The 24,984-nt window shown below is 39.8% G+C and overlaps 1 protein-coding gene across 2 annotated transcripts in view; it reads left to right on the plus strand.

Moving 5' to 3' along the window:
* The first annotated feature begins 6,495 nt into the window (after positions 1–6,495).
* Positions 6,496–24,984, plus strand: part of GNPTAB (N-acetylglucosamine-1-phosphate transferase subunits alpha and beta) — a 44,466-nt gene continuing 25,977 nt past the window's right edge. The window contains exons 1-7 of one of the 2 annotated variants that reach the window (XM_040544928.1): positions 6,496–6,738; positions 11,422–11,507; positions 15,244–15,363; positions 17,372–17,413; positions 18,277–18,482; positions 19,171–19,235; positions 19,514–19,648. In XM_040544928.1, the coding sequence (XP_040400862.1) occupies positions 6,622–6,738; positions 11,422–11,507; positions 15,244–15,363; positions 17,372–17,413; positions 18,277–18,482; positions 19,171–19,235; positions 19,514–19,648 (771 nt within the window). In that variant the 5' untranslated portion in view covers positions 6,496–6,621. The remainder of the gene's footprint in view (positions 6,739–11,421; positions 11,508–15,243; positions 15,364–17,371; positions 17,414–18,276; positions 18,483–19,170; positions 19,236–19,513; positions 19,649–24,984) is intronic. The other variant, XM_040544929.1, reaches the window with a different exon arrangement.

Consider the following 24,984-nt stretch of genomic DNA (forward strand, 5'->3'; position numbering starts at 1 on the left):
GGATGCATTCTTGGGTTGTTTTGAAATAAAACAGACATGAAACAGACATGAAGTACAATAGTCAATAGGGCTTTCTTGAAAGATCTTATAGTAAGCATGTCCACTCTACTCTCTTTGTAGTCTCTTAAGCATTTTTGGGCATAAAAAGTGTATTTCTAAGCAACAAAGGAAATTATTCATCCTAAACAGGTCCTTTACCTACTTCATCTTTCTGTCTTATTCTATGGTCCATACCAGATAACTAACAAACCAAAATTAATTCTATTTCAATGGCAGTTCTTCTCGTGTTCTGAACCTCCACCCTGGCACAATTATGTAAAAAAAAAAAAAAAAAGGTGCCATTTGATATTGTCAAAATACCTTCTTGACCACTCCTCATCCTTTAAGGCCCCTAGTTCTCCTGCTCCCTTCCCCCCCCCTTTTTTTTTGCCTCCTTAGTGTGCTGCTGAGTGAATTTAAAAGATTACCTTGCTCATTCTAACCATTGAATTCATACGGTCCATTCTCTGTGCTATTAAGACTTGCTGGAATTGGCAAAAGAATCATAAGTCCCAGTGCTGCTTTGCAACAATGACATCAATTTACTAAAGGCTCTGTTTTTAGTGTTAAAATACAAAACAATACCTTTTTACTCTTTAGAATAATCCAACACTTCCGAGAACTAGACATTACTCTGAGAAATACACTGCAGCCTAACTCCCTGAGCAGTTTAACTCATTTCAGTACCTGATGGATATTCATCCCCTCATCCACAGAAGGGCAGTTGACATTCTGCAGAAGAACTGCACCAGACCACGTTGCCTACCAATTTAGCCATAGATTATCTGCACTACCTACAGATAATAACGCCTATCTGCAAAGTTTCAAAAGATTTCTTCTGGCTTTGTGCAGACATTTGTTATTTTAGTTTGAAGTGCTCAGAAAATAATGGGGTCTTTTGGAATAAAATATTGATGAGTGTTATGCTTTGAAATTTTGATTTCAGTGCTGGGTTCACATGCTGCCTCAGCCTCATCAAGATTTTCATTTTAAGAGATTTTAAAAATATTGTTGCTGTAATCCTTTGTTCTCCAGTGAGTGCTTTGTTTCTGTTTCTAAGAATCTACTGTTTTCCTTTTATCTTTAATTATACCTAGTATGGACCAGCCATGCTCTACAGCTTATTGTCAATACCCTTTATAGCATCTGCACAAATAGAAAAACCTCAGAAGTAGAAAGGGCAGGATGACTGGTTGCTGTTTAAGAGAGAACAGAACGTGTTGGTTTTTTTTGTTTGTTTTTTTTTTCCCTCACCAGTGGAAAAATGGGGTCAGTAGAGAAATGAGGTTTGAAGAAAACAAACAAACAAACAAACAAACAAACAAAAAAAAAAACAAAAAAAAGGACTTTATATTCTATCAACAATGTTTTCAAAAGTAAGGAGCCATAAATTTTCCTTGCATACTATTCTGAGGGTTAGGAGTTGAACATCTGAGGATTTTCAAAACCAGTGACACACTGAAGTACACAGCAGGATTTTCAAATTTGTGTTAAAGTGAAAACTCTCAATAGCTGCCTCTAATTAGAGTGCATACACTCATGGGACTACAGACTGATTTAGAGATAATCCACTACAAGATACAGCATCAGGGTCTAATATCATCTCTCAGAAACTGACATCCTGGTCACTTATACTTTCTATTTAGAGGTGATGTCAATGGGATTAAGTCTTTATCAAGGGCTAAGATCTCTGTAAATGGTAAGTCAAAACATATATATATTTTTGAATGATAAAATACCTGTTGACTATTTTTTTAGTCTGTCACGTACCAAATGACTAATGTTGATTTAATTATTGTATTTGATAGATAGTAGCACTGCAAAATTCACTGCGCTACTCGTTCCAATATGCCTAAGGCTACTGCTTTAAATAGGGTTTCAGAAGCATAGATATTACCATTTAGATATAATTTGGGGGAGGGAAAGAGAGAAGTCCTAGAACGCCCTTCTGTGTCCCACCTCCTTTCCACAGAAAGTACTAATGCAGCTCTTCAAAGTACTGACAAGTACACCAGCCTGTTTTGACTGTTGTTTAGGGCCTAGCCCTCTACAAAATTCTCTGTTAGCTTGCAGGAGCACAGGAAAAATTAAAAAAATAATAATAATAATAATAAAGAAAAACGTGACTTTGTAGAAGAGCAGGTCATTAGGAGTATGTTAATATAATAAATGAACATGGAAGTGTAGCAGAGAAACCCAACCCTTGACAGGCTTTGGTGGGGAAGAAATGAGCCAGAGCTGTAGAGCAGGGCTGTAGGTCCATGTTGGTGGATCAGCTGTGTCCAGATGCCAAAATGTCAACTGGCTTTAACCCAGCTGCCATAGATGATGTGAAGACCTGGCAATGCAGCTTTCACTGTGGACTAAGAACTCACGTACTTCTTACCAGGAACTTGTATAACCTGCCCTGAAATCCATGCTGGCAAAGTTGCCCTGGATACTTATATATAATGTCTCTGCTTGATACATAGATGTGATTTCAATAATGAGTACTGACAACCAAGTAAAAATTCAGAGGATTTTTGTATTACACTATGCTAATGAAATTGCTTTCATTACATCTTTGTTCTTAAATGTTACTGAAAAGAAGCACAAAGGCAATAACATAGCAATTCTAGGCTGGTGTCTAGATTGCCCTTGAAATTAACAGGAATTTAGACACTTTCACAGTAACTTCTGAGGACTTTCCCCATTGCATTTTAACTGATTCTCAATTACTTCTGTAAATCAAAGTGTACACCACATGACAAGGTTATTGCCACCAAGACTACAGGGCGTGGGGTAATGACATCTGTTTGTTTTCTGTACTCAACTATTATTCTGTACTTTAACTGAACAGAGTTTTATGTAGGAAAGAAAATCCTAGTACAAAGTACATCTATTAAAACACACTGTTAAGAATGCAACAACTCAGAAGTTAGAAAATGCCAGTTTAAGGCTTCTGTAATCCTGAGCATGCGCATTACAATACAGTGAGTGGTGAAATAACTGGCCACATTTTTCCTCTCCATCCTTCAGTGTGCTGGGTGAACTTGTTCACAGCTGTGTGGAAGAACTTCTAATACTTTTACAAAAGATCTGTTGTGAGTAGGGCAGGCATAGAAATGATGTCTGCATAATTGCCATAAGCAAATACAAATTGGCCTATGTTGCAAAACTTCTATAATGACAGCCAAGTCACTTCAAACAAACTTGCCACAGGTAAATCATTACCTCTGTGTCCTTTATTTTTGGTTGCCTGACTTAAGACACCTTTAATGTTTGGAAGTTCTGAGCATTCACAAATGTAACTGAAGTCACTAAAAGCTAACTGTTGAGCCTTCACAGCACTACTGGTGAGATCCTTTACTGTGAAAAATCAGTCCTAAAGTAGAAGCAGGCATGAAGTTTGCAGAATTTTCTTTGCCTTTGTGCTTCACAGAGGTGCTACAAGATGAATTCATGTTTGTGAAAGCCCTTGAGGATGTTAGTTCTCCTTGCTTTAAAGCAATATTTGAGAAGTGTGCAGTTAATATTATTTTCCAGTAACAGAGATGCTTTAGATTCTAGGTTGATTGTTTCTCGTCTTCTGTCTCCACAAAGATAATTACATTATTGCCTTGCATGTTTAGCTCTTGCTCCTCTCCCTTTGATGCACAAGATTTGGAAGGAATATTCCATGATACTTCAGCTTTTCTAAGGAAGGAAAAGTGTGAGTAGTAGATTGCAGTTGTCCCAGGGCAGAAAAGAAGAAGAGTAGTAGCAACTCAAGGCTTCTTTTCTTCCTGCCTTTCTCAAGTCTTTGAACATCACAGGATCTCCAGTCCCATATAAAAGAATGAGTAATTACTTGCCTTTTGAAAGTAGCTTCCACTCTTCTCTTAAAATCAGGCCTAACTGTAGAAAGAAAAACATCTCAAATTTAGAGAGCTTTCTGAGATCTAAGAGATAGAAAATGTTGGTGAAGGCAACTTGCAGAAAAACATGGTCAAGATGAAATATGTTCATTTTATAATTATTTGACTTTTCGTTAGATTGTGTGAAAGGCACATCTTTGCTTTATGTGCTGCTACGTGCGTCTTAAAGTTAATACAAGTACAAGTACAGTTAACTAGATTATTCCAAGAGCCCAACAGTTTACATAGAAAGTGATTTGGCAAGGCCCTTAAGTATATACCTAATTATAATTGCAGTATGTAATTCTTAGCTATCCTGACACCTAGTGGAATTTATTGCTTGAAGCAGAATATCTGGGTTCATTTGCCTGTAGAGTGATTGGGGAAAAATAAGGAAGTTAAATATCCCATTCTCAGACAAAATAGCAAGATTCTCATGTGAACAATTGCCTAACCAATGAATTAGATAAAATGTGAAAACAAATTCAGCTTGAGCTCTTCCCCTTTTAGAGACATGCTCATAAAGCTGGTTGCAAAGCTGCAAGGTCCCTGATCTGGTTTCTGGTTTTGAGCCTGGAAAGATTTGTTCTTTATAGAAGTAGAAGTATCCAAGCAATTTGGATTCAAATTATTTCTCTAAGGGGATTTGAATCTGCATCTTTGATAGTACTAGGTTGCCAACAATTAGCAAGTTGAGGGTGGCTGTGTTTTCATCAATTTTCCATCATGCAGCATGGAACAATTGAGATTTTCTTGCACTGGAGATGGCTACAGTGTATTAACCTTCGACAAAATGGGAATATGATGGTTGATGCTTGCCTGAACATGAGCCAGAAGTGTGCCCAGGTGGCCAAGAAGGCCAATGGCATCCTGGCTTGTATCAGCAATAGTGTAGCCAGCACAACCAGGGAGGTGATTGTCCCCTTGTATTCTACTCTGGGAAGCCGCGCCTTGAGTACTGTATTCAGCTCTGGGCCCCTCACTACAGAAGGACATCGAGGCCCTGGAGTGTGTCCAGAGAAGGGCTACAAAGCTGGTGAAGGGCCTGGAACACAAGTCCTGTGAGGACTTGTGGCTGAGGGACCTGAGGTTGTTTAGTCTGGAGAAGAGGAGGCTCAGGGGAGACCTTATTGCTCTCTACAACTACCTGAAAGGAATGTGTGAGGAGCTGGGGGTTGGCCTCTTCTCGCAGGTAACTAGTGATAGGACTAGAGGGAATGGATTCAAGTTGCGCCAGGGGAGGTTTAGGTTGGAAATAAGGAGACATTTCTTCTCAGAAAGAGTGGTCAGACATTGGAATGGGTTGTCCAGGGAGGTGGTGGCATCACTGTCCCTGTGGGTGTTCAAGGAAAGGTTGGATGTAGTGCTTAGGGACATGGTTTATTGGGTGGCATTGGTAGTAGGGTGATTGTTGGACCAGATGATCTTGGAGGTCTTTTCCAACCTTAATGATTCTATGATTCTAAAAAGCTAAAGATTATCTTCCTCCAGGGCAGTACTTTGGCACGTAGGTGAGAAAATGTGAAGGATGAAGACTGCATGTATGAAGAGAAGGGGCTGGCAGTGTGCAACAGGTGATGAAAGCTTAGCTAGAGGCTTCTACATCTTGACACTGTAAGGGTTAGTTGTCATGAAGGGCCAAATAAATATAATCACCCTGATAACATATGGCAAGGAGGTGGAACACAGCACTGTGTGGTGGGCTCTGAACTCTGAAGGTAACGCCTAACAAATTTGCCATCCAGTGACCTATGAAGAAAGGGAAAACACTGTGACACCAAAAAGGTAAATGGGAGTGGGGCTCAGTGAATTGATAAATCTGTGCCAAAGAGCCTTGTACCCTTGGTTGCATCCCTGCGAACTACAAAGGGTGCAGTCCTCTCATACCACAGCCATGCAAATGTGCTAGGACAAACTTCTGGGAATGGTCAGGCATTGTTACTTTATGTAGGGAAAAAGAAGAACATATGGGTGATGTTCATTATCTGGAAAAGTCACTTCAGTGAATTGTCAGAAATACTTCTCTGTGCAGTGAGAAAGGACTACAGAGGTAGGTGCTGTTGTCCTTGGCCTCATGAGGGCCTATGGCACCACTTTATTTCACTGTGGTAACCAGAAATGCCTCTGCCTGATGAAACTTTGGACAACAATGACACCAGCAGTGTCTGGTGTAGATATCTGAACATTATGGCAGAAACTAGGCATGCAGCTTCAGGACCTTTAATTAGGTTCTTACCACGTTTTTGTCTCAGGAACCACTCTTGAAGGAATCCACGAGTAGCTTCTTCTAGCCTGCCGCTTCTCCTTTCACGAACCTATCTCCCTGCACTTAATTTCTGTGCTGAATCACACCAAGAAACGCTTCAGTGCGAATTCAGCGCGCAGCTCTATTGCACCTTACGCCAGGACGGCACGCCTCTGCCCACACCCCTGCGGAGAAAATCGTGCAGACAAATTCCTCTCGCCAGTAAGCTGCCTGGAGGCCGCCCGGGGCCTAGCGGGCCGCCAGCGGGGCCCGAGAGCCGCCGCCAGGTGGCGCCGCGGTGCTGCCGGAAGGGGCGCGGGTGGCGGTGGCGGCGGCGGCGGGACCCGCCCGCCCGGCCCGGCGCATGGCAGCGCGCTGAGGCGGGCCGCCCCGGGCCGCACCGCGCAGGGCCGAGCCGGCCCGGGTGGCGGTGGCGGTGGCGGTGGCGGCGGCCGGCGGGCCATGCTGCTGAAGCTGCTGCAGCGCCAGACCTACACGTGCCTGTCGCACCGCTATGGGCCCTGCCTCTGCCTCGGCGGCCTCGTCCTCATGATCGTCTCCGCCCTGCAGTTCGGGGAGGTCAGTACGGCGGGCAGCGCGATTCCATCCTGCTCTTCTAACCGAGCCGAGCCGAGCCGTGCCGTGCCGAGCCGTGGCTCGGGCGGCTTTGAATGAGGTTAGCGTGCTATGGCCCTGCTGTTCGAGAAGCGAGTTCCTACAGCAGGCAGCACGAAGCCGCGGAGGGGGGCACGTTCATCGCTGTCACTGATTTATTTCGTCCTTGTGCCGCTCCGCTTTGGCTCGGGGTGGCCCCGGGCGGGTGGAAGTGGCACGGCTGCGGTGCTGCCCCTGGCCCGGACCGGCACGGCAGGATAAACCCGGCTCCAAGCGTGCCCGGGGCTGCTGTTAGATCGTTTCCAGGGGAAAATGCTGCAGGAGCGCCTGCTTTCTTGACCTGTGCAACTTTCCCCCCTTCCAGCACCAGGTGACTTATTGGGGCTGTATTATTTTTGTTCTGAATAGCCTGACGGGACTCTTGTAGGGCCTGTGCTTAGCATAGCCTTCAGACAGCGATCGGGAGTGACAGGAGCTTTCTCCCCGCTAGAGTTTAACGAGTTAAACCTGGCCTCCTGCAGTCTGTCTTACACCGCTTGCTGCTGATCAGTCAGTACTGTGGTGCAAGTGATGTGATACGACTTCTACTTTTTCTTATATAAGATTTTATACATGTGTATGGTATATTTCGAAGTTTCACTTCATATTACCCTGTCTATTTCGGAAGCCACCAATGAGAATATCGGGAGCGGAAGAAAGATCTTGCTCACTGTAGTGCTCAAGAAGCATTCATGGAATTAAAGAAAAGACTTGGTCAGTGTAAAAGGATGGCTGTGCTAAATGCAAACAGACAGGTATTTCGCGATTCCTAAATTTCTCAAGATTCTCAAGACAAATTTTGCTGCTGTTTTGGTGGTGTTTCCTCCCTCCCCGTTTTATTTTGATGAGCTCTTTCAGACTTTAAAAAAAAAAAAGAAAAAAAAAAAAGAAAGAGAAGAGCCATGAAGAGCATTATCTGAAACTATGGTGGAGCACAATCAGAAGTTTATTCTGTGTGGATGCTTGCTGTCTTTCATAAGGTGCTTCCTGTCTGCTGTCTTGCAGTGGTCACAAGTTGCTGAAACACTTCGAAACCGTGAGTGAGATAGTTGAGCCATCTGTTTATATGTGATTGTCAGCTTTTGTTTTAAAGCTGATTGATAGATATCTATGAAAGCAAAGAAGTAAACTTTTGCTTTTCCCCAGAATCGGGACCTAAGGCAAACCTCAGCATTTCTGAGAGCTTTTATAAACCACTTCAGTACTTGTCCAAGTTACAACTGATTTTGCTGAGAATGAGTCCAAGTCACTTCTCAGAATACCAAATCTGAGTTTGCTATTTCCAGTCTTTTTAATACCAGAACTATTTGGAAAGCTTAGACACTATTTAGACAGTGAACAAATAAGTGGCAGATCGCTGTGGGAGTGAATTTTCAAAACTCTATGTTAAGAATAAAAGAAAAGTGACCAGAAATCTTCTAATTGTGCTTGGTAAAAACACTCCTACCCTGCACACCACCCAAAAAAGCAACAAACTAAATCAAATGTCTGCATAAATACAAAAACAAACAAACAAAAAAGCTCTTTAAAAATAAATAAATGGATGATGATGAATAAGATCAGTGAGAGATGTTTGCATGCATTTTGCCTTTGAATTTTATGATTTAAAGTGTTCCTGTCCTGGTAAACAGTAGTAGTTTAAGGATTTAGGAGAGACTGGGCTTGTGAAAATAAACACTGTCAGGCCTCTTCTGGCAGCAGTAGTAAGAATGGAAAAGATTTCTGTTCTTCAATATACAGTCTGCAAAGCAGCAGCAAATAAAATTTATAAGAATTTTGAACTTGAAACCAAGAAATCTTTCTAGTAATCATCAGGTGGACCATATTAATGTTCCGTGCAGATTTCTTAAGCAATAAAGCAGCAACGCCTATCAGCCTCTGTTGTCTGAACAGAGATTGCGGTTCCTTTTTTCTCCTGCCCCCAGAGCCAGCTTTTTTGTCCAAGTAAGCAAAATAGCATCTGCTTGCTTAGAGTCATACTAATGTTTATATTAGTGCTGACATGGAAATGGATGGTTAGAGCAAAAAAAAATGAGACTGGGAATAATGTCCTAACAGCCTCAAGATGAAAATGAGTGATTTCGAGAAAAAAAAAGTATCCCAGTGAAATAACAGTGCACTAAGCATGATTCAGCTGTAACGTATGGGATAGCCAGGTGTAAGCCAATGCTGTAGCCTAGTCTTAAGATCAGTTTTGAGTTTTATGCCAGTTTGCCTGTAAACCGTTCTTAGCTGACCTTCCATAGGTTATTTAGCTTTGTAAAATGTTTTATAAATGGAAGAAGTGAGACACTGTTGTCACACTGCTGATACAGTATCTCATGATAGAGGGTCTCTCCATTTGTTGTTGTTCCTTACTAGATTTAAGTACCTGTATGTAAAGTTTAAATAGAGGCCCATAGGCATTATTGCAATATAAGCAATGAGAGGAGAAAACAGAAGCAGAATGTATCAGGTGGGAAGCCTGTAACTTCTTTTCCTAAACATCTATCCAAAGAGAGCTACCATGGTTCTTTTTTAGTACAATTGCACAAATACAGAAAGCAAATGTTTGACTGGTTAATGTTTTTCTTCCAGAGAGCTGTATTCATACAATAAAATACATTTTTGTTTTTACTCAGATAATTCAGTATTTCTCCTAGAAGCAGATCAGTGTGTGTCAATTCTTAATTAGCAGTAATTACAGATGTTAATGCGTAGATAGCTTTCATTATGTACTGTTTTAAACTAATGTATTGGGCAGAAGGGCATAATGATTTGGGCATGAAGAAGTGTAATAGCGTGTTTGATATTTAAGGAAGGAGATTTTATGCTCACCTTGTAAATCATGTGTCCTTTGTGTATGAGGAACAAGCTTGTACAGATGTGATTTGGACTACAAAGAGGCTGTGCAGCTTTGGAAATATATTTTGTGTGCTTGTCACTGACGCGTGATGGGACTTCCCTGTTCTGTATACTCTTCAGAAGGCTTTAATTTACTTTAGCAGGCATGAGAGTATAGAGATGTGTATCTTCTTAAAATGGAGGGAGGTAGCCTCTAAAATTACGGTTTTGAGTGCTATTTTAAAGAAATGGCAGAGTTTATAGTTGCCATAAAACATAAGCAACAGTGACATTTAAATCTAAGACTGGTGTGAAACAAGCGCTGTAATTTTTTTTTCCCAGTACATATTTATATGTACTTCTGCACATAAAATAAACCACTGCCCTTTCATCTCTCTAAAGCAACACAAGATGATACTGTAGTTTTTAAGATTGAACTTCAGCTGTAAAAGATGTGGAAAGTTTATCTAAGAGCACGATCATCTATACATAGGAGATTTTTATCTCAAATTACTCATGCTTTTTTGCTATATCAAAGCATATGAAACATTTTTAGTATTGGAAAGTGATTTTTCTGCTTGGAACCATGATTTCAGATACTCTGTTAGTAATAGAGGTGCAACCACGTGCCTTTGTTCAATATTTATGTATTTGTGTGTATGTGTGTATATACATGTGTGTGTATGTATATATATATATATATACACATTTGAGAATAACATTGGAATGTAAACATGCAGCTTTCTAAAGTACAAATCTTCGTGATTGTGCTCCCATAGAGCTAATGTGTGAATATGCTGTTGAATGTGGCTTGCTGGCAAAAGATTGACATTTTAGCTAAGCGATCTTGGTGGCTGGATGAAGCTGGGGGAGACAATCCTGCCTTCAGCTGTGTGTTCCCACCATTCCTCGTCTGCCCCAGCATCCGAGCTGGGGAGGCTAAGCTGATCTGTTTTCTGAGGGTTCATTTCCCTGCTGGTTTAGCTCCGTGACTTGGCTCTGTGCAGAGTCTGGCGAATGCCAGCTTCAAGTTAAAGGGAGGGGCAGAAATGCAGGGGGATGGAAGAGTCTGCAGTCCACAGGAATAAAGAGCTGTTGGGTTAGTTTGGTTGCCATGTTAGACTCACCTGGACTGGGAAACAGCTATTGTGTTTTAAGTTTGTGCCCAGGTTAATCTGCATAATTTGATATGCCCTGGGCTGGCTGTTTGTTTTCAAAGCTCAGAGTGCAGAGAGAGACTCCAGTATGTCCTATATGAGAACAGAAAGGAAGACGATGAAAATTGTGAAAATTGAAGATTGTGAAAATCGATGGGGGGGGTCCTGCTTGTACTGAAGTATATTTGTTTTAGGGCCTCAGTTTTGAGAAGATGCTGCTGCATTTAAAAAAATAAATAAATCACAGAATTGTAGAATCATTAAGGTTGGAAAAGACCTTTAAGATCGTCTGGTCCAACCATCGCCCTACGACCAATGTCACCCACTAGACCATGTCCCTAAAGGTTCAGAGACAAGGAGGATGTAATCAAAGTGAATAGTAACTTAAAAAGTGTGTCCACAAAACATGAAGTCCTTTCTTGCAGAGAAACAAACAATGTTTATTGTAATTGTGCGCTCTAAGTTCTATGTCTGATTGCTGACTCAGTGTAATAACTTAGTTTGGATTAATTAAGTCAGATGTGCATTAGTGTGTAGATCAACTTGAGTGAAATCGGTCATGAGTAAAAGTTTCAAAAGTAAGTGTCTAATTTTAGAAGATGGTGACATCAAGTATTTTTCTTTTCAGGTTGTGTTGGAGTGGAGTAGAGACCAATATCATGTTATGTTCGATTCATACAGAGACAACGTTGCTGGCAAATCATTTCAAAATCGGTGAGCTATGCTTGTAGTTAGCATATTGCATGTTTTGCTGTTCAATGAATTCTCAAATATTTAAATCAGATATTCTAGATGAAGTAACGTACTGCAGAGTAGTACTTTATTGTAAGGGCTCTAAATCTGCGATGAATTGTTAACTTAGAGATTCTAAAACCGTGAGTTAGTGGTTAATTTCCCAACTTAGAAGGTGTTTGGAATTTGGAAGTTCTAGTCATATATAACAGTTTGTTTTAAATGCATTTAATTCATCCAGTCTATAAGGAGATATCGGAATGGCAATAATGTTAACAGTGAAGGGGGGACATGAAATATTTTCTATATTAAGGTAAGAAAATAGAAGTACTGTTCCTGTGAACTTAAAATTCCCACTTCTAGTGTTTTTGGAAAAGTTATTTTTGATTTACCTTGAGTTTTCTGTGGCATCTTATGTGGGACGTTATTTAGCAGAAAAGTCACAAAGGTAGCAAGGGAAAGCTTTTTAAAGCAAGCTGAATGCACTGGAGAAGTCACAGCAAATTGGAAACCAAGTCATATGGGTCATTTGCTTCAGCTGTGCTAACTTCTGTGTGGCTGCTTGTGGTTTCATAGTTCATATCTGAATAGTCACAGGGTCTGTTGCTCAGGAAGTCAGTGGACGGTGAATTGGTAGGTGGAAGAAGCTTACTAAGGAGATATCATCTGACTCTTTTAAGTGTTGATGCACTTGACTGGAAAAAGCCCTGAAAGCAGATGTGTAATCTGCCTTGAGGTTTGTTGAATCGTGAGACAGTAGAAATGATCAAATCAGTTCATCATGTTTTAGCTGGTGCAAGATAATTCTTTAAAAGTACATTGCACGGTATTTGTGAATACTACTCGCTATTTCATCTCTTACTTCCCTCCTCTATTTTCCAAAGGAAGACAGATAAAGCAGAGTGACACAACTCGTACGGATTATTAACTTAACTTGTATGTGTTTCTGCAGTGCTGGAGTGAAAGCATGGTTGTTTCTGTCAGTACTAAAGTTCTGCCTTTGTGTTAATTAAGTACACAGTTTTTACAAAATGGCAGAGTTTTTCCAAAACAAAATTGCAAGTCTTACTGTCATGATGTAATAGTCAAAATCAGTCAAATAGTCAACTTACATTTCTGTGGTCTATTTTCATATTTCATTTCAGTCAGCTCATCTTGGGCCTAATCTGTTTGCCAGACTGGTATCTGTGATGAAGACCAAAAGCGTAAACTCACATGAAGGAAAAACATAGCTACAGAATTTAAGTGAAGAAAGTTTTTGAACTTTTCTGACCTTAACTTGCAAAAGGCTTTGTGTACTTAAAATAATGTTAGAGAAGGATAATGTGGAAGTAGCTTTCCTGTTCCTTTTTAATTTTAAAGCAAAATGCCATTAGGCGCTTCTCAAAATATAAAGTCTCAGTGTTTTTTAAGAGGTTTTGAAATTAATCAGAAAGCTTTGAAAGAGACCACAAGGTGAAACACTAATTGGTAGCAGTGTTAATTAGGAGCAAAAAATTGTGTATGATACGTTTATTTTATTATTATGTTTGATAACCACTACTTTCCCAAACAGTGTGTGTTAATTTGCTGTAAAAATACATTAAGAAAATTTCAGATTAACTTATATTTGGATAAATTGTGAACTAATTGATCAGCAAACAGTTCACTTGCTTTGATAATTTTTTTTTTTGTAATTGTCTCTATAGACATTACTAATGAACATCAAGCCACACCAGGGTTAATTCAGAGCTGACATTTCAATGCTACAAGTTAAGTTTAGTAAATTACACAGTTCTATTTGCTATTGTATAGAAACAAGCTATTAGCAAATTATAAACTGGGGAGTGGCTTTACAGAAGTATAAATAGTACTAAAATTGCCTCATAGCTTAGACTGAGTTGGAGTTTAGGCTTTTCTTTTTCCACATTTTATGTTCTTAAATGAAGGCCGTGTAAATAAACTCTGCCCTTTGCCCAGGAAACTGAGAGTTGTGCACCTTTGAGATCAGTTAATTTGAGTCAGGTGCTTCCACCCAAAACAGGTTTCCTAGCTGTAGAAATCAAGGGACTGTCAACCCAATAATGTAACTGATCACAACAAGCATGGAAAAGCTGGAGGAGCTTCTGGCATTGAATTTCTAATTCTGTGAAAGACTCAAAACATACAGTGAGTTGCACCTGTTAATGAGCTACTGTGTCTCCTGAGAAAGAGGTAAAATAAGTGATTAGGAGGAGTAGCTGTAATCTGCAAATTGACTTTTTTGTCAGCTGAGAACATAGCCTCCTGCAGAGTATTGCACCTCAGAAGTGAGGTAGGCTTTCTCTGTGGTGCTGCTGAGGAAGGCAGTGCCTCCTGCTAGATGTTCAAGCTGTCTTTAGGATGACCCTCCAGCAGCCCTTAGGTGTTAGCTTAAGTTGTTAGGAACTGCAGTGAGTTGAGTGCAAAGCGTTCACATCCCTTGTGTTGTGACCAGCTGCTGCCTGCCGGTTTGCCAAATTTTGCACTTCAGTTACTGAGTCTCAGCCAGTAGAAAACAAAGATGGGTGGAAATTGTCTGTATGTAATGCTGTGCAAGGGAAGGTGGAGGAGATACCTACGAACTGCCTGTCTCTCTGTTGTTTGAAGGATGCCATGCAGTGGGTGGGGAGGGAACACCTTTTCCTTGGATATTTCATCGTGTGTCCCGGTGGATCTTAGTGTTAAAACACTTGCTCAGTGTTTACTATCCAAACACTGCTTTTCTCCTGTTTGTTTTCACTTGCCTATTTCATGAAAACAAATGACAGAGAGAGAATTCAACACCCAAGGGTCCAAGCTTAAGTTCAATTTAATATGCTTGGCAGGAGGCTGGATTGTTGGATTCTGCTAAAGTGGGTGAAGGCCTTCTGCAGTTTAGGAAGGTATTATAGCTTGACACTGGAACTTACGAAAATAATGGTTGGGGCATCCCCGTGCTCTCTGGGACTGAGAGGTTCATCTCTGGCAGCAGCCTGGAGCACCTGCTGAAACAGAGCTGTGGGCCTCAGGGAGGAGATAACCACAAACAAATAGAAAATAAGTACTCAAAGGTTTTCTTTGCTGCTTCTGCATTAGGTACGATAGGACATCTGTAACTGTTCAGCAACAGTTCCACAGTATTAAATTGTGTCAAGAATGGGTTTGACTGCTGTGTCTAGTGTCTGAATTCATGTATCCTACATAGGTTGTTAGTTTGTGAGATGCTCTGTTACTGAGATCTAAGAGGTATTAGGGTAAAGATGTGGTTCTGCTGAGATCTTACTGGCTGTGGGCAATTAAATAACACAAAGTGTGATTTAAGTCTTTACGCTTTGTGCTGCCCTGTCTAATTTTGTTAGTTGGTGAATTAAAGATGTGCCTAGATGCTGGTACTTTCTTGAGAAATATTTAATGGGTTGCTAGGTTTTTGATTATAGGTTAACATGTCAGTGAAATTTAGAGTATAAATGGCAAATTTCGTTTAGTTAGTGAATTGTTGTGAATTGTTATGGCCTCTGTAGGTCTTCTTTTGGTTTTATGTCTGTGCTGTTTTGTCAAAGGCTTGTGTATAATTACGAAATTATATATATTTATAGCTAAAGGGAAGCTTTTTTCTTTGTCTCTTCAGCTCAGACACCAAGCATTTTTGTTCCTTGACGGGAACTGCTATTGTAGGATGCCACAAACACTTGTAATGTAATATTAAACAGCTCATGTAGCTTTCATTTGAATTATGTAGGCTTTGTTTACCCATGCCGATTGATGTGGTATACACCTGGGTGAACGGCACAGATGTTGAACTGATCAAAGAATTGCAACAGGTCAGAGAACAGATGGAGGAAGAACAGAAAATAATAAGGTAATAATCTCATGTATTTTTTTCCCTTGCACTAACAACAGCAATCTAATGTGGTACTAGCCCTCTTTCTTTTCTCCCTTGTTGCTCAACATGAAAATCCAAAGTGATTTTCTGTCTTCATTTGATTATTCTCAAAACCCTTCTTTCAGTTCTACATTTAGCCATGAAGTGCTGTCTAATCAGAAAACTGTTTAAAATATAGAGCATAATAATTTAAAGTAATTAAGGCTGTTCTGTCTTGAATTTGTAAAAATGCTGTGCAGAAAACTGCTTTTTTGTTTGTCATGTTGTATGGATTTCTGTAACTGTTCCTGGATAATAATAAAACTATATCTTACATGTTTAATATCTCTTCATCCCCCTCCTACTCATCCCCCAATATTTCTTTTTATACTGGCCTTAATAACATATACTTGAGCATATGTTTCTTAAAGGCTCCTTAAAAATAGATTTGTAGTCTCCTAAACACAGAAACTGACGAAGAGGAAAATAATTTATTCAGGTTATAGACATATTGTTCAACCTTCTAACTAAGGCAGCAGGGAGGGCGATGTAATGCTGCGTTCAGAATGTTAGAGGTTGCGCTGTACTGGTCTGTAAAATCACTGATCTAAAGACTGCAATTAGTGCACAGCTTTGTTTTCTAGCAAACACATGCAGCTACAGATACCTTTGGTTGTTTTGTAACCACTGATTTAGTTCTTTATTAGCAACTCCACGGTCATGTGATCAGTTTTGGACAGAAAAATGCTAAATGAAAGAACAAGACTTTAGTTTAAGTGTTTAAGTGTCAATTCAGAATAATCAGAAATCCACAAGTGAGCGTAACGATTGATCTGATTTTTGGCATGTTATGACTTGCAATTAGGTACCATTAACAGTGTGATCACAACTGAAGTTCTAGGCCTCTGGTTTGCTACTTATATTGCAAAATACATTAAGTGTAAACATCGTAAATATAGACATAGTTTCTGCTCTGAAGACCTTTCATGTTTATACTAATCATTCCCTAGCAGTTTACATAGCAAACATTAGTGGTTTCAGCTCCATGATACTTATGGGCGAAGAGCTGCTGTGATTCCTGTTTTAGCAAGGGAAAACCACCCATTTTGTCCTTCCATAACACTGATCTGGAAAGTTTATATCAAACTCAGGGGTAAGACTCATGTCCATGTCATGTTCATCAACTACAGGGACAGCTGGTTCTCTCCTTGTAGATAACAACACCCCCCAACCCCCTTTGTATTTTGAAATTGGTTAACACAGTTTAAAAAAAAATTAAAAAAAATGGTTCAAAGGATCAGGGTGAATGTGGAAGACAAAGGCAAAGACTATAAATCTCTGCTAATGAGCACATATTCTGTACTGCATAGTAAAATTTAGTAATTTGTTACTTTTTTATTGATCCACCTGAATCAAATTAGTCACTGTCCAGGTGCTTTATTCTTCAGGGGGGGAGAGAGTAGCTTGATGGATGGTGCTTCTCTTTTTGTTGGCATGTTTAGGAGCTGCCCTTGGGATCATATTATTATCATTATTTTTTTTTGCATCACCATTGCTCTACCTGTGCATTAACCTTCATCAGTTTCTGCATGTACACGGCCAATGAATGGTAGACCTTAACAGAATATGTATCATAGACAAAACTATGAACTCACTCCAGTTTCAGGTCGGTAATTCCTGTTTTTTTATCAGTGCTTTTCCTATTAACAGCAGTTTCGTTAAATAATCTAATAATAACCCCTGAAAATCTTGTTAGCAGAGTCCCACTGCTGCAGCTCCCAGCACTAGCAAGGATTTTTGGGTTCTGCTGCGCAAGGGTGCGCAGTGGGGGAGCACGTGTCAGCCTGTGCTTGCCTAAGTAGGCTAATGGCAAGGGATTGGCAGTTTTATAGCTGGGTTATCGCTGATTTCACAACATGTTCCTGACTCAGAGCTCTGAAATTAGATTTAATTCTTTACCATCAACTCAGAGTTACTTAATGTGGTTGTTTTCATTTTGTAATAGGGAAATCCTTGGAAAGAATGCAACAGAACCAACAAAGAAGAGGTAAGGGGTTTTTGGTTTTTGTTTTGTCTTGGCTATAAATTGAAATAAACTATGTCCTACTCGTTTTTAGCTGAAAGCAACTGTTGGGGAGGTGGGGTAAAGGGGTATTGTGTTTGTTTTTCTAGCGTGAGCACACTTTCCTTCTGTGTCATTTCAAGAGAAGTTGACAACATGATAATATATATGTTGAATAACAGTAATGCAGTTGTGAAGTATGAGCCTCTTAGTGTGACAATTTCTGAAATTCAAAAAGCATTTACTTGTCACTAGTTAGGCATAGTTCATATTCTGAGTGTGGATTTTTAGTGCATATGTACCTCGAGTTTTATAATTTAAAAGTATTAAGATTATTTTTTTTCCAGCAGTACCTTTACCTGCCATTTGTGTACACAGTGCTGTAAGTCATTGTTTGTGGAGGGGCCAAGGCTCATGTGTCTCTGCACTGCCAGGAAGCAGCAGGGCCTGCTCTGTCCTGTTCTTAACTTGGCCTGGTTGTTCTGTAGAGATCTTTATAAGGTGTCCTCTGTAGTTGAATCTCTGCAAACATTGAAATGTTTGAAAAAATCTTTGAAATTTTGAAATTTTTGAAAAATAAAAATACACGATTGAGAAAAGAGATGTGTTTTTGAGGAGAGGAGGCAAGGAACTGGGGAACAAGTTACGGGAATGTGCTGAACTGTAATAGTAAGATATTTGTTTTCTACAGCAAAATAAGTATGCTCTTAATTGTTCCCACCCTTTCTTCAACAGATGTTGGAAATAATTGATCAGATTTTACAAAAACATCTCTCATTGCACCTAGTATTGATTTCTGTTGTAAATTTTCTAGTGGTGTTAAATACACCTTTGGTATTTTGCTACAGTGAGAAGCAACTGGAATGTTTGCTGACACACTGCGTTAAAGTGCCAATGCTTGTCCTGGACCCTGCGCTGCCGACCAACGTCACGCTGAAAGACCTCCTGTCCATTCATCCTGCTCTACAAGCTGCTAACAATATGTTCTTTGTAGCAAAACCAAAAAATCCTTCTACCAATGTGACAGTAATTGTTTTTGATAGCCCTAAGGATGGTAAGAACCTATTTGACAGTTTCCATATCGTTTTCTAGGGAAAGATTTTCACTAAGTTGCTGTGAGTTAGATTGTATTGTCTTCCATCACTGACTCTGCCACTAATTTTCTGTTTGACTTTAGCAAGTTGTACTGTGTCTCTTCCCCTCAGTCTGTTTCTTTAAATGATGACGTCAGTGATACTGTTTCTTATCTCCCAGACATCTGATTATGAAAGATTAAACAGTTCCGTACTCTTAAAGTACTGTTGCAAAACAGACTTGATATCTGAAAATCTGTGTTGCACTGATGATCTCAGAAGACTGAGGCTAAGACTGCGGATTAGTTTTAGAAATCATCTTTTAATTGCTGTGATGTGAAGGGTGAATACTGTGCAAAAAGTTCTGCCTTTGTTCAAAGGATTGCACACCATAAAACAAAATTATCTGTGTGTTCAACACTTACAAGTAGTATCTTAGAACAGGTACAGGCTTCTTATTTTAATACGTAGTGCCCAACCCACTACCACCCACTTACCCAAACACAGGTGTTTATTTTACTGGCAAGATTATTTGACAAGTATAAAGACAAATCTTCACTCTATAAACATCCAAAATTTCTTAATTTGCAAAAGTCTGTCTTAGTTTCTGGAATATACAAAAGAAGTGACTTCCAGTTTTTGATTTGCAATGTATTTTATTTATTCTAGTTGAAGCTGCCCATTCTGGAATGTTAAAAGACAACAGCAAGCAGATAGTATGGAGGGGCTACTTGGTATGTACTTTTAAAATCTGTTAATTAGCTTTTAGTTTTTGTATGTCCTAAACTTTGTGTTTTTAGGAATTATTTCTGTGCTATACACCCTTCGTAACTCATATGTTGTGATAAATAAAAGCTTTTAAAATTACCTTTATTTCAGTGTTGAGGTTTGGGTTAAATGACAGAACTACATACACTCTATTAAATCTGTCATCTGCTGTAAGGTTGTCAGATAATGTGAATCACTGTAAATTTAAAGAAAAGACTTTTTACCCTGTCATCCTGTTTTTTAGACTACAGACAAAGAAGTTCCAGGCCTAGTGTTAATGCAAGACTTGGCCTTCCTTAGTGGATTTCCAGCTACATTCAAAGAAACAAATCAGCTACGAACAAAACTACCAGAGAGTCTGGCCTCTAAAGTAAAACTGGTAAGGATGTGGAGGAAAGAGTAATTTATTTGTATTGTTTTTTATTTGTTTTTAAGTACTTCACATACAGACCTTACTTACCTAGCAAGAGAACTGTTGCAGGTGACTTAGGATGTTTCTGATAGCCATCTGTGACCCTTTTCCTGAGTTGTGAAGAATAGTAAATAGTGACTCAAATTGTTGCCTTCCAAATGCCGATTGTCTATTCTGTGACTGCAAGTTATTAGGCTTTAGATTTTTAGCTTGCAACTAGTTGAAAAATACTAGACTTACCAGTTTCTCTCAGCCATTTGCTATAGGCTGTTGTCTTACTGAAGTGTATTGTATCACTGGTTTGTTTAATGTGACAGAATTTTGTTTGTGTGATTTCTTAGCTTTTTTTATTCATTCTTTGCTTTTGAAGAATAGTCTTAACAGTAAGAGCAATGAATTGTTTCACAGCTGAATGCTGTATTTCTTTCTGCCAAGTACTCTGTATGCTACTAAGCGATTTGTGCTTAACTTATCCATCTGCAAGACAACAGTAGAACACAATTTATGTGACTGTGCCATCCATTAACATTTTGTGCCTTCCTTTCTCTCCTAACATTTGGACAACTTTTCCAGTTACAGACCTGTTTAACAGACAGGTAAAAGTTTCAGAAATCTGTCAAAATCATTGTTTTATGCATGACAATGGATCTTACAGAGAGATGTGAGTGAGCTTTCCTTCTGAAGCAAGTGCTCAACAGGATGAAGTATGCTGGTCTGCTGCTAGTTAACCAAGCTGAGTATTCTGTAAAGGGAGCTCTGGGAAGATGGTGACGTGAAAGGGGCTGAGGCCAGGGAGTTTGTAGAGGAGAAGGGAGTTAGCAGGGCTAAGGGTATGTAGAGCCTTGGGATGTCAATCCATAAAAAAATCTTGGTTAGTCGGCTGTCCACTTGTAGAATGTGATAATTCACTTTGTGACTTGTTCTTGGTGCTTGAAAGAGTATGACTTGCTTTCTTTTTCTCTCTATAGCAGGCTGGGTTATAAAATCATGTATTCAGCTGTAGCTGAAAGGATACTTTAAAAATGGTTTCATAGACTGGTCATGTTCCAATTTAATGCAAGCTGAATTTCTTCATTCTTGTCTTAGCAAGACAAGCAGGTTGTTTTAGAATCTCAATAACAATGGTTAGAAACCTTGTTAAGTAAACATATTTGTACCTCTCATCCTACCCACTCTTATGTAGCTTACTATAAACCACTCTTAAATAGCTTTTTACACTTAAATAGCTCTTCTTCTTTGGTTTTGTTTACATCTCCTGTGTATTTGTAGAGAGTACATGTATAGCTTCTCCTAGCTTTTGTTTTAGTGAGTTAATCATGTTGTGCTATTTGCACACCACTGGCTCTCCATTCCTCTCGTCCTTCTGGCAGCCCTTTCCTGGCACTCCCACTGTGAATTTGTCTGTCTTCAACATGATCAACAAGAATTTTGTACTGTATTGTAAACGAAGCATCACCAGAACTTTCTATACAGTGACAAGTTCATAGTAGGTAGCTAACCCAAGGCCAGCAGACTTGCTGTATGCTATGTTATGCTCATTGTAAACAACGTTGCCAGTGTTTCTACATGACCTCCATTGCCTCCTACCACTGCTTTGTACTGATGCTGTTCATAAAATAGTCTACCATCACTCACAAAAATAGCAAGAAGTGTATTCCGATGTGTTAGTGGCATCCTTCCACTTTTTTCTCAGTGGTACATTGGTAAGATTGCGGTGGATACTCATGAGGTCCATGTACCAGTCTGTGTTTCTTTTAAATGCTTTCAGTATGTTTTCTTAAAATAGCTTTAAAGAAATGGTGTTTACTGTAGGGAAATAGATGGCTATCCAACAGGAGGTGGTACTTAGGTTTTTCTCTCTGAGATTCTAGTTTCTTTGTTTCAAGCTTGAATAAGGAATGTTGGTTGAATGCTTCCTGGCCTAGAGACATTGGAAGAATCCAAATGTAAATACATTGAAGGGGAAAAGATAGTGTTTGATTCTTACTGTAGATAGAGCTATACTGAAAATTCTAAAATGTTCAGAGCTCAAATTGCTTTAAATGAACCAAAAAAAAAAAAAAAAGCCAACAACTTAAAACAGGATCCTGAAAGTGAAATATATGTAAACACATTTACATTTAAATAATTTTAAAATTGCATAATTTCTTTGCTGAAAATATCTTTGTCTAACTGCTGCCTTCATTTTGAATAAAAAGAATGAAATTAGTAGGACAGTCATGGTAACTGGAAATCCCTGAGCTAAAATACTATTCTGCATTTAAAAGCAAGTTGAAACATCTTTGAACTCATACAACAATTGTTCTTTGAGAATTGCTGCCAACAGATTCTTATTTCCGAAGAACCTGTACATAGTCCAGTGGTTGTCATAACCTGTGTCTGTTTCTAGACAATAAGAATGGTAAATTAATAACACCAGTTTACAGACTGGAATTTTGCTATTCTCCCTGTTGGCACGTCTCCCCTGCAGTGAAAGACTGAAAATCTGCTTGGACATACAGTATCTCAAGATCTTTGAGTGCAAGTTCAGCCTTTTGGGCCTGGAGCCTTTTCTAGTACCTCAGCACAGAGTAAGGTACAGTTTGCTGGTAGCTGTAACACGTTTGACTTAATGAAGCTGAATTGCTCAGAATACCTTTTGACTTAAATTACCAGCTCTATTCATTTATTCAACTTGCCCCTTAGCAATCAAGAAATTTAGTAACAAGATGTTCCTTCACTTGTCTTTCTGTTTTAATTTGAAATCAATTGACTCATGTTTTCCTCACCCAGGGTTATTTTCTAGGAGCAGCTCTTCTGTAACGTCCTCATTAATTGCCAGATTGGTATCTGAAATAATAATGCCTCACTTCAGTGATAATTTGGTGGAAAAGATATCTGTCTCATTCCACATCTGGGAATATACTGGAACACCATCCTAGACAATGTTTGTTCTCTGGTCTAACTTCATAGATACAAGCTCTTATAATAACATAGTTCTGAGGAACATTCTCCCCACCTACTCTTTCTTTTGAGTATTGGAATATCTGTCATTATTTGTAGTATAGTGGTGTGTTTTTTTTCTTCTTCCCTTCCAAAAGACACTTTCTTATTTCTCTAATTCATTATTGAACTATTATTCCAGTGAATTTTGATGATTTTTCTCCTTGATACTCCTGTGTGGAATTTTGCTTCCAGGATTGAGAAGTTCCTAACTCTCTAGGTTTTCTGCCGTAAATCTGTAAAGCACAGACCTTATTCATAGCCCATATCTCTTAAGTTATAATGGACCTTCCATCAGGAGGTGCTTTCTTTTGTGAATGCCCTGGAAGAGTGAAATACCCAGATTCATCCTTATTACTTATGAGCAATCTGCTGATTTTTATTCTCTTGTGGTTTCAAGACTTGTTAGAGTATAATGATTCTACCTAGACCTTAATTTTTTGACTGCCATTCATGGCTATGGATGATCATCTTTTTTCATTCCAGCAGCATCCCTTAGTAGTATTACTCCATCAGAAAGCATGCTGGATGGATTATTTCTGTGTTTCAGTTTTGTTTCTCATGTCCGAGCAACTGTTTAAGCTGTTGTCTGTACAGAATCACAGAATCGTCTAGGTTGGAAGAGACCTCCAAGATCATCTAGTCCAACCTCTGTCCTAACACTAACAAGTCCTCCACTAAACCATATCACTAAGGACTACATCTAAACATCTTTTAAAGACCTCCAGGGATGGCGACTCAACCACTTCCCTGGGCAGCCCATTCCAATGCCTAACAACCCTTTCAGTAAAGAAGTTCTTCCTAATATCCAACCTAAACCTCCCCTGGCGCAACTTGAGCCCATTCCCCCTCGTCCTGTCACCAGGCACGTGGGAGAATAGACCAACCCCCACCTCTCTACAGCCTCCTTTAAGGTACCTATAGAGAGCGATGAGGTCTCCCCTGAGCCTCCTCTTCTCCAGGCTAAACAACCCCAGCTCCCTCAGCCGCTCCTCGTAAGACTTGTTCTCCAGACCCCACACCAGCCTTGTCGCCCTTCTCTGGACTCTCTCGAGCACCTCCATGTCCTTCTTGTAGCGAGGGGCCCAAAACTGAACACAGTACTCGAGGTGCGGCCTCACCAGAGCCGAGTACAGGGGGACAATCACCTCCCTAGACCTGCTGGCCATGCTGCTTCTTATACAAGCCAGGATGCTGTTGGCCTTCTTGGCCACCTGAGCACACTGCTGGCTCATATTCAGCCGACTATCAACCAGTACTCCCAGGTCCTTCTCTGCCAGGCAGCTTTCCAACCACTCATCTCCCAGCCTGTAGCGCTGCTTGGGGTTGTTGCGCCCCAGGTGCAGGACCCGGCACTTGGCCTTGTTGAACTTCATACAGTTGACCTCAGCCCATCGGTCCAGCCTATCCAGATCCTCCTGCAGAGCCTTCCTTCCCTCGGGCAAGCTCATTTCTAGTTTAACTCGTTAACAAATATGAAAAATGCTATAGTTTGGGGTTTTGATTTGCTGTTCAGATGAACGTAAAGGCTACATCTCTGGTGCCTTGGATGTATCTCCCTTGTCTGTTTTCATGGGAGTGATATCGCATGCGTATTATCTTTCTGCGTGATTTTTCTTTACCCCACCTAGGTTGTTTTTTAATCTTTGTTGACAGTTATGTGTCAACCAGTCGATTGTTGATCTTTGTGCTGGTTCTGTTCTCCTGCGTGCATTCTTATCTTCCTGTAGATGTTATCACTGTGCTCGCTATCTGTTCCTAAGAGCTGCTCCTCTGCGATTTGGTTAGGCACTTCTCTCTATAAACACAGTTTTTCTCAGGTATCTAATGCATTCTGCAGTTTCACCATCCAGTTGTCATTATGTCATTGCTGTCTGTATGGGTGTTTGTGTGTGTGTCTCTCCTCTAGTGGTGGCTGCTTTAGAACAATTAAATGGAGATCACTATACACTGCTTGGTTATAGTGAGGTAGGTAGCAGGTTCTTCCCCGACCAGTCCTCAAGTCTTGTTAGCAGCAATTTATTCATATTAAACCTATAATAGAATATAAGCGTATAAGCGTAAGATGCTTATTTACAAAGTCAAAAATCTTACATATGAAGTGTGGATGTGATTTGTTTTTATAGAAACATTTTCTAAGACCCTTGCTCAGAATCAGTTCTTTCAGTGGAAGCTGTAGGTAGGCAGTTGTGGTAAATGTCATCAAGCGTGGTGCTCCCCTTACCTAGGGGAGAGCTGCTTGGTTCATGCTGCTGTTAAGCAGAAGAAAGGTTGGTTGTTTAATCTCCACTGAAATTTCCAGTGATTCCTCTGCAGTTACC

This window comes from Cygnus olor, chromosome 1, assembly GCF_009769625.2.
Source record: "Cygnus olor isolate bCygOlo1 chromosome 1, bCygOlo1.pri.v2, whole genome shotgun sequence".
NCBI classification, from domain to species: Eukaryota; Metazoa; Chordata; class Aves; order Anseriformes; family Anatidae; genus Cygnus; species Cygnus olor.